Source organism: Eleginops maclovinus, chromosome 24, assembly GCF_036324505.1.
Source record: "Eleginops maclovinus isolate JMC-PN-2008 ecotype Puerto Natales chromosome 24, JC_Emac_rtc_rv5, whole genome shotgun sequence".
NCBI lineage: Eukaryota > Metazoa > Chordata > Actinopteri > Perciformes > Eleginopidae > Eleginops > Eleginops maclovinus.
This window is the reverse complement of record NC_086372.1, coordinates 2,026,569-2,035,941: the sequence shown is the minus strand read 5'-3', so window position 1 is coordinate 2,035,941 and position 9,373 is coordinate 2,026,569. Positions and strand designations below refer to the sequence as shown.

At 41.2% G+C, this 9,373-nt stretch overlaps 2 protein-coding genes across 3 annotated transcripts; one reads left to right on the top strand and one right to left on the bottom strand.

Annotated features, from left to right (window-relative positions):
• Nucleotides 1–2,369: 2,369 nt before the first annotated feature.
• LOC134860717 (L-threonine 3-dehydrogenase, mitochondrial-like) lies at nucleotides 2,370–6,532 on the top strand. 2 transcript variants are annotated; one of them, XM_063877507.1, is made up of 10 exons: nucleotides 2,370–2,467; nucleotides 3,524–3,718; nucleotides 3,846–3,888; nucleotides 4,076–4,146; nucleotides 4,223–4,372; nucleotides 4,498–4,670; nucleotides 4,782–4,872; nucleotides 5,189–5,281; nucleotides 5,356–5,532; nucleotides 5,623–6,532. In XM_063877507.1, exons 2-10 carry the CDS (start codon nucleotides 3,535–3,537, stop codon nucleotides 5,760–5,762), a joined length of 1,122 nt encoding a protein of 373 aa, XP_063733577.1. In that variant the 5' UTR covers nucleotides 2,370–2,467; nucleotides 3,524–3,534; the 3' UTR covers nucleotides 5,763–6,532. The 2 variants fall into 2 exon arrangements, with proteins under 2 accessions (XP_063733577.1, XP_063733578.1); XM_063877508.1 differs by lacking the exon at nucleotides 5,189–5,281.
• Nucleotides 6,533–6,668: 136 nt separating this feature from the next.
• c24h8orf74 (chromosome 24 C8orf74 homolog) lies at nucleotides 6,669–8,427 on the bottom strand. The gene is made up of 5 exons (XM_063878201.1): nucleotides 8,300–8,427; nucleotides 7,739–7,922; nucleotides 7,171–7,394; nucleotides 6,935–7,090; nucleotides 6,669–6,854 (listed from the first exon to the last, which is right to left on the bottom strand). The coding sequence occupies exons 1-5, from the start codon at nucleotides 8,372–8,374 to the stop codon at nucleotides 6,669–6,671; spliced, it is 825 nt and encodes a 274-aa protein (XP_063734271.1). The 5' UTR covers nucleotides 8,375–8,427.
• Nucleotides 8,428–9,373: the final 946 nt, after the last annotated feature.

Below are 9,373 nucleotides of genomic sequence, written 5' to 3'. Positions count from 1 at the left end.
TTTAGGCAATTGAACAATAAGACATGCATCATCTATTGTGGCCCATTCTGCACGGCTGGAGTCCACAAGAAGAGTTGGTTCATTTCCAAAAGCTTGCAAAGTGGAGTTAGACAGCCCTGCTATATCCTGCCCAGTTTATTCCTGAATAATTACACTGCATGTTGGCATTGTTGAGTTCCCTTGAGAGTTATCAATACAGTAGTTCCTGTAAGAACTGAGGATAGAGCAACCCCAAACTATTATTCTGATTAAATACTGCAGAAAAAACTAATGACATAATTAGTTATGAGTATCACAGGTTTGTTATGTTTCATTGTCACTTTTTGAGGTTATAGCAGATTTTAGAAATGATAGCAAATTAAAAAAGAGAGGGCAGGGATTTATAAAAAAGGATCCACCTAATTTTAAAATGTTGGTCTTGCATTTGCTGGGCCAGCATAACACACATGCAATGGTATTGATTTGTGGATCTGTTGACATATAGTGCCACCTGGTGGATGCATTCAAGACAGAGCAGACTGCAGCTTTCTGGAATAGATGTTCTATTTTCTGTGGGTGCTCTTCAGCATATTATTTTTTTGAAGAAGGTAATGTTTTTAAGCTAATTGTGTCAACACTTAAAACCATTACCATTTTCAGACCACGGTTTCAAATCATAATAAATGTATGGTTTTCTGGAAGCTCTACTCCTGCAGAACTACAGCTCAAAATGAACGTGTCAGATCTGCAGAAATGCATACTGTAGATGTTTGCATTTCTCTCAGAGCGTGCATGTGTGTGTGCACACTCATGTCCACCCTTCAGTCAGAGACGCAAGACAAGATTGATCGTCCAGCTTGCATCAGAGAATAAATCACTTGTACATAATTAGCAGGGGCAAGGTTATGACTGACATCAAATTCCATCTTAATTACAGGAGGCAAATGTAGTCCATTAATTTTATGGGGTTTGCATGAACACATCTTAACTAAGTTAATTACACTGTCACTGTTCTTAGAAATGCTCCCAACTGGGAGGTTACTTAATTAGATCTTATAGGATTTATTTTAGAAGGATGCATAAAATTAAGGCATTTTTTTAGCTGTGAGTTGGCAGTTCTTGTTTTACAGGGGCCACTCAATCTCTCAAACTTCAATCCAAGCAGTATAAAATACATGACATGCAGTGTTTTCTGTATGCACTACATGCAAACAACAAGGCCAACAGTATTTTAATTATTAGTCACAAGCAAAGGTGAAGAACAAAACAATAGTGAAGAGATTTCCCACACACAGATAGCAGACCCTTTACACTCTTAGGCCTCATTCACATCACACACAAATACAAACTATGACAGCAGCAACAGCTTCAGTACAGTGAATAATAACACCTTAATAATGTCAACGCGGCACGGAGTGAACTGACAGGCACAAAGGGACAAATAAAGGAACATTAAGACATACATGATCATTTATAAGACTTACCTTTTTGACGTCCAGGTCCTTTCTGTGTTCTTTAATCCAGAAAAGGGTCCCATTTCATGTCACGTCCCAATTGCACTTGTTTCTGTAATGATAATTGAGTTTGTTAGAGATACATTGTCATTTCTCCGACACTGCTAGCTTAAAGTTTCGTTAAAACGGCGTCAGTAACAACAGCAATTAGTAACAAGCTAACTCTGCCTGTAGTCTCTTTCTCTATACAGGTGCATTTTGTTTACAGGACAGAGTGTTGTCTGTCAAGACAATTTACTTGAAAGTTTATTTTAACATGTAATTGTACTCATAGTTTTACAGTTGAAAAACATCGTCCTGTTTGGTTATTGGCTAATCAACTGCACCTGGCGTCTCTCAGGTAATTTCCGTAAGGGTGTAATGTCAACTTTCAACCACACGCTGGGCGACGTTCACTAACGCGTATAATGAAGGGGCGCTGTTTCACCTTTACAAGTAAACAAAAAATAACAGATGAAGAAAATTATTTACTCCCTTTACAGTAAATAAATGCATACCAGTGATGGAAGTACTCAGAATGGCGCATATAAGCGCCATATACTTTAAATGATTGTATTATAATCATACATGTATTAATGTGTTTATAAGTCCAGTGTTGCATTTGGAAAAAGTGAGGTTTATTTATTATTCTTTTATTTTCACCAATAATAAAACATAATAACGTATAAGTAGATATTTTGTATTAATAAATACATAAATATATGTATGTGTTTACGTAGCATACAAAAATCTTCAAAGTAACTAGTAACTACATTTGTTAAAAAATAAAGAATGCAGATTTTATTTTGAAAGTCATAACAGGAAGTGTGCGTTTTATTTGGGCTGGCCCCGGAAGCCAAGCCTCTCAAGCTGTAAGCCAATCACATCACGACTAACCTCTTCCATAGCCACCACGTGTGTATTTACATTTTTCATCACAAACATCGGCTGTGTGAAGGATTTCCAAGCTTCCATTTCCCCGATTCACCTTTAAAGTAAGAGCTAAATGTGACTTTACTCCACGTTTCATTCAGTCAGTGGTGCCACCGTTCACAGCCGGATTAACGGAGTTTTAGATGTCGCAGATGAAGCATAAATAGCTATGCTAACGTTAGTAACTGGCTGCTAAAGGTTACTTAATGCAGGTTTTTTTTTAGCCACGTTGGTGTTTTAACACATGTGCTGTTTGCGGGAAGAAAGTGACGAGTTCAAGTCCAAGCATTTCCGTTTTTTCTGACAAGTATACATCTTAAATTGACATTTTAAAACGGTCTTTTAGGCAATGTTTTCAATTGGCAATTAATGATAAGTTACAGTATAGCAGCAGAACCACTACAAGCAATTGGTGCATCTGTTATGCATGAATCTACTCAGTTGTAAATCCATAATTAGGCATTTATATGAACCTACACACCATAATACCACACGGATTATGTCCATGACAGGGCTTCTTAATTTCTAATGTGCATGCATGTGTTGTTTTACAGGTCAATATTGTTGTTTTTGCTATTTCTACACAAACCTGACAGCCCCCATAAGATTAAGGGTGGTCTGGAATATGAATAAGTGGGGGGTCTATATATAGACCAAGTCCACAACAGGCTGTCAGAAGCTAATCTGAGTAAGGGGTTGGGTTAGGCAATACTGTATTCACATAATGTCATACTTTATATAGTGACGGTTAACATACACAACATGCGTGTTACATTTCTGCCTCTAGTCACTTTGGTAAAGCTAATTAAACCCCACTAATAATCAATTCAAATTAGATCAATGATCAGTGGTAGCAACACACCAATTAGCACACATGATATGGATAGTAAGGTTATTCAGTGTTGGTACATAAGATGAGAATGTAGGGTTTAATTAAATTACAATAGTACACACTGTTCTGTACACGCCTTTTGAAGTCTTGGTATGTAGCGCCACCTGGTGGTGTACAGCAGATAGGATGCACTCACAGAAAGGACTGCAGTGCATGTATTTTCTGTGTCATCCCTTAAGATTTAAAGCCCTTTTCCACAGCTGTTGATGCATGCTTTTGTCTATAGGAGGTGTAGGAATGTTGGTGATGCAGTTGCTGAGGGGTGCAGTGAAGCATGCTGGGAGCAGTCCCCAGTTCAGTGTGGAGAGATTGAACTCGGCAGTGCGTGGCATCAGCTCATCCTCACAACACTTATCAGATTTTGGGGAAACTCTTCCTCCATCCTGCACTGACACTGAAAGCCCCAAAATCCTCATCACTGGTTCGTTTGTGCTCTATATCTTCATTTCATCAGTTTGTTTTTGATGCAGTTTGGTCTTACATTCCCTAAAAACACAATGACAGTTATCTGTGGTAGCTAATTCTTCCTTTTCTTTTTATCATTATAGGAGGGCTTGGTCAGCTCGGGGTGGGGCTTGCAAAGCTACTGAGGTAAGCATTTATCTTCCTATTCCAGCTGTTTACCTAATTCCACAGGGAGCATGGTTGCTTTAAATGCAAATCGATCCCGGTGAATAGTTTCTGCACAGCAACAGAATGAAGTGTCTCCAGAGCCTGTATTGCAATTATTATACATTTCAAATCATAAAAAATGAACATATTTATGTTTCTTCCTCAGGAGACGATTTGGAAAAAACAACGTGATCCTGTCTGACATTAGGAAACCCCCAAACCATGTCTACCACAATGGTGTGTATTGCTATACAACCTACCTATGTTATGTTAGCTGGTGCACATTGTGTCTTAACTCTTGGGTCCTCCACAGGTCCGTTCATCTTCTCAGACATCCTGGACTATAAGAACCTCAGGGAGATCGTGGTGAACAACAACATCAGCTGGCTGATTCACTACTCGGCGGTGCTGTCCGCTGTGGGGGAGAACAACGTCGCGCTGGCCAAAGAGGTCAACATCACGGGTACATGCACATACATCACGGTTCTATTTATATAACCTGTGAAACTACCAAAGATAAGACAGAGTCTAAAAGTGTGTTGCAACAGATTTTAGAGCCATCTTAAATCAGCCTCTCTCCCTTCGTAGGTCTCCATAACATATTAGACATAGCAACCGAACATGGTCTGCGTGTGTTTGTCCCCAGCACTATCGGTGCCTTCGGTCCGTCCTCACCCAGGGACCCCACCCCCGAGCTGTGTGTGCAGAGACCCCGCACCATCTACGGCGTCTCCAAAGTCCACGCCGAGCTGATGGGTGAGGTGAGACGCAGATATACAGACACACAAAGAAATCAAGTTTCCAAACATGCACATACATGTCACTTCTAGAAATCCCTGGGTGTCTCTTTAAGCTTTGCCTCCCTCTCTCAGTACTACCATCACAGGTATGGGCTGGATTTCCGCTGCCTCAGGTACCCGGGCATCATCTCAGCTAACTCTAATCCTGGGGGAGGAACCACAGGTATGTCAACCTGTAAAATAATCCATATGTGGAAAAATTGAGGAAAATAGGAATAAATGCCCCTCTAATTTTGAGATTTATCAGGTATTCTCTATGTTATATAATATTACACTGAATATCCTTGGGTTTTGGACTGGCCTAATTGGATGGACATTGTTCCCTATTTCGTACGCTTTATAGACCAAACGATCAATAGGTAATGTAAATAAGTGTTAATTGCAGCCCTAAGAAGATGGTGGAAGTATCACGAACAGTTCATCAGGATTAAGCAGATCAAATGATGTCTTTAATATTCATCTGGTTTTCCTTTTCCAAGACTACGCTGTGCAGATCTTCCATGCTGCTGTGAAGACTGGTTGCTTTGAGTGCAACCTGCGCAGTGACACACTGCTCCCCATGATGTACATAGGTAACGGCCGAGTTTACCTTTCAGAACAGTGTCAACACTTCACAGGTGATTATTTATTTGGTTTTTCTGCCCAGATGATTGTCTCAGGGCGACTCTGGAGTTCATGGAGGCTCCGGCAGACACACTGCTCAGCCGCACGTATAACATCAGCGCCATGAGCTTCACTCCGCATGACCTCGTCCAGGAGATGCAGAAAGTCCTGCCCGGCCTCAAGGTCACCTACAATGTGGATCCCGCGCGGCAGGCTATAGGTGAGACTCCTGGAAGATCGTAGGAGGAATGAGCAGCAGAATCATTCCCACCTTATCCTCACAGTTTTCTCTTTCTGTGTATTTTGTTAGCGGACAGCTGGCCAATGGTGTTAGAGGACAGCGCAGCGAGGCGGGACTGGGGCTGGAAGCAGGACTGCGACCTCTCAGCGCTGGTGCAGAACATGCTGACTCACATCACCACCTGCAACCAGCGTGCACAAGCTAACTGAGCCTTTTTCCCCCCATGGGAAGCTTAATTTAAAAGTATTGAACACTGAGAATGTTTAGGATTACACGTTAAACAGTTCAGAGAATGTTACGATCAGACTATTGTCCTCCTCTCCATCCAAACTAATGTTCTTAATCTGGTGCGAGACACTGGATACTGTCGCTATGTCACTGTTAAGAGTGTTCTCCCTCTCTGAATGTACTGTATTTTTATGGCATGATGTATCTGTAGGTACACAGATGACTTTGCCTACTGTATTTGCATGTGTAGCAGCTAAACGTCTCCAGCCATCCCCAAAACCAGTGGGCTTTGAGTAAGAGACACTCAAAGGCTTTACCTCGTTACAGAAGAGATGGAAACCCTCGTAGGGTTAGTTTACAGGGGCTTTAACCATAGTTGCCTAGCTTTATAAAACATGTTTGAGTTAAAGAAGAATAGCCTTGAAAAGCTACTTCACCTTTGCACTAGGTGCTTTAAATCTTGTTTGTATTTTAACGATTTTTATTGTTGCTCTCAGTTTAGAAGCTGCATATTTATGAATGCTGATTTAATGAATGCAGTCGTTCTCATTGTTTTAAGGGCAGTAGAGCTCTTCAGTTTTGCAGCTGTACTCTGAAGGATCTATGAAAGAGACGTGTAACATGAAGGGAGGGGGCTATAGAGCTCCATTTTGTTTGTTTTTTAATATTTATGTTATTTATAATTATATTCTTTGCAGCTTTCTCCATCAAACCAAATGGGATGACCTTTCTTTTTTAAATAAACACTTAAATTCAACCAGTTTTTATGACTTTTCCTTTGTAGTACGGTGCAAAGAAAGGGTTAGAAATAAAATAATCTGCAGAGCTTTCTTCCCACTATCTTTACTCACTGAGGTCCAGTCCTCACAGTGCATTCCCAGAATCCTTCAGTCATGCTTTTGTAAGCCGGTATGGTTGGGAGAAACAGGTTTGTGGAGCCTTTGGTTGTCCGTCGCCGCCTGCTGCAGTTTGATGTGCAGGATGTCAGCGAGCAGAGATGCTTCTCGGTTCAGACTCTCCAGCATCTGGCCCTCTGTGGCCCTCACTGCTGCACGCACCAACGCCAGAACACCCTGCGGAGAATGGAGGAGAAAAAGGCATGAAAGATATTCCAAAGAGCTCTCCCTTGTTTGAAATCCCTCTGTGAGATCACCTCTTTGTCCAGTTGCTCATCCTGAGGAATATCCACCTCGCCCAGAGTGACCCTTGACTCCTTTCTGAGACTCCGCAGCTTCTCCTCCTTCTGTCGCAACATTGAAGTTAGCTCCTCTTGATGCCGCTGATGCTCCCACTCCTGCAGATCTGTACCCTGCAGCACACAGCCAGGGTTATAGAGGGTCAGATGCATGGTGATTATAGCTCAGTCACTGATTAGAAAGGCTTCATTACCTGTGCCAGAGGACAGGGTGAGGGCGGTACCTGCACCTCCAGGTGAAGCCGAGTGACGGACATGTTGGTAGCTCCACTCACAGCCGCGTGGAAAAGCCTCCGCCGGGCAGTGAGGGTGCGTGTGAGGAACTGGGTGAAGTCGTGTTGGTGCACAGGGGTGAGGTTCGGCAAATACTCGATCAGAGCATTTCTCAGCTGGGATAATAGTTTGGGAACATCGAAACCTGATGGGTGGAAGACAGAAAAAGTCAGAGACAAGGTTTATTAAAAGATAAGATGAAAGATATATATATAAACTTAAATTATTTAAAGGACATCTTTTATTACGACTTCTTTTTGGCTTGCACATTTATTGAACCAAATTCTAGCAAAAAAAGAATACAATTCCCTGTAGCCTTTACACTGTTTTAATAAAGGCACATAAGGAATGATCAGTAGACTCACTGATACTCAAAGTATTCTGCTCAGATCTCAAACTAGGTAAACATGAGTTGACTTTAAAAGCTCTCAGGAAACACACTGCTCTCTCTCTGATGACCTCCAGGTGAAGCACTGTGTTTGCTCTCACCGTCCAGCTGAGGGAAGATGCCTTTGGCGAGCACAGCTGCCCGGATCACGTCAGCCCAGGAGAAGCCACGGGTCACCGCAAACATGGCAACGTCAAACACAAACTCCTGATGGAAGCACCGGCGCTCATCAGAGAACTCAGGCCATGAGAAGTGACGGCTCAGCCTCTGCACACCGGCCTCTCTCTGTCACACACACATGGATACACACACAGTCATCATTGATGCACTCATGCACAAGCATTGACTTCATGCTCTGCCAACTCAATATGGAGTTTAACTTTCATCACTTGTTGGTCTTTGGAGTAGGATGTACTCACTACACACACATTGTTTTTGCTGATGAAAGTGCAGCATTACAGCAACTATTCTTCTATGAAGTTTAAATACAAAAGCATAGCTACAGTATAAGAACATCAGAGCACAAATATACACCAAACATACAGTAAGGTAAATCCAAATAAATGGCCTCTTTGATGAGTGTGTGTTGTCAAATCCCAGACAGTATTTAAAGGCACCGTTATATCACCTTTCATTCATAAAAAACAACAACATAATTATACCTGGTGTTTCGCTATCTGCGATATTTGACTCTCTGTGAGAGACCTCTCCATCCTTGATAAGCGACACAGGTGCATTTGGTCGCCATGGGAGAAGGACGCGTGGTTCGGGCGTGCGTAATTGTTTACGCGATTACGTCACACGCACGGGAGCTGATGGAATGTTTGGACAAGGTTTTTAATTGATTTTGTAATAGCATATTTAATTGAGTAATAAAGGTACATTAAATAGTGAGTTATAATCCTATTGAGATCATTCCGAGGTTAGAAGGAGACACTGTTATGGTTGGTGCCGGTGTTTGATAGGTGTACCGGGTCTGTAATAGGCTTATTAACCCGGGCTACAGATGGCTCAGGCAGGGTTAATCCTCTTAAACATGAATCCCACTCCTCCTCCTCCTCCTTTATTCTTCTACTGCTTTGTTTCTCTTCCAATGGCTGTAAATGAAATAAGATAGTGTATTTTTTCTGAAAAGATAACATTTTGAGGTGTAAAGCTAGCCTTTAATCAGCAATACGCCATTTCCGCTTATATTTCTAACAATAAAATAAGATGTACTTCATTGATCCCAATTTGGGAAACATTTTTCGTCACAACAGCATGTAAACAAGGCATTGCACATGATCTGAAAAGAATAATTGTAAAAGAAACCAACAAACATAGACATAAAATATATACATCTAAATAAGTTGTAAATAAAACTGAATTAAAAAGATAAAAATATGTAGATTATCTTCCAAATAAACACTGTAAAAGGGCCAAGTTAAAGCAAACACATTTTAAAAGTAGGACAGTATTTACATCAAGTGTGCAAAGGATTTATTTACACATAGGAACAAACGAACATCTCGAATTATTGCATCAAAATCTAATTATTAAGCCTCTATTTTGAGTAAGAGATTCCATATATATAGTAGGCCTATGTCTTTGGCATGTCATTATTATGCCATTGTTACAAGCTACAATGCACAAGTGTGGTGCATTATTTTGAAAATCTAAATCAGTGCATTTCCGGTCACTAAGCTGCTGACTTGACGCACAACATGCGTCTTATCCATGATCTGCGCTGTGTGTGA

Coding starts and splice junctions, on each gene's coding strand:
- c24h8orf74 (XM_063878201.1), bottom strand. CDS start 8,374: ATGCACCTGTGTCGCTTATCAAGGATGGAGAGGTCTCTCACAGAGAGT. Junction 7,923..8,299: donor CGCAGATAGCGAAACACCAG/GTATAATTATGT, acceptor TGTGTGTGACAG/AGAGAGGCCGGTGTGCAGAG. Junction 6,855..6,934: donor ATGAGCAACTGGACAAAGAG/GTGATCTCACAG, acceptor CATTCTCCGCAG/GGTGTTCTGGCGTTGGTGCG.
- LOC134860717 (XM_063877507.1), top strand. CDS start 3,535: ATGTTGGTGATGCAGTTGCTGAGGGGTGCAGTGAAGCATGCTGGGAGC. Junction 4,873..5,188: donor TCCTGGGGGAGGAACCACAG/GTATGTCAACCT, acceptor TCCTTTTCCAAG/ACTACGCTGTGCAGATCTTC. Junction 5,282..5,355: donor GCTCCCCATGATGTACATAG/GTAACGGCCGAG, acceptor TTTTCTGCCCAG/ATGATTGTCTCAGGGCGACT.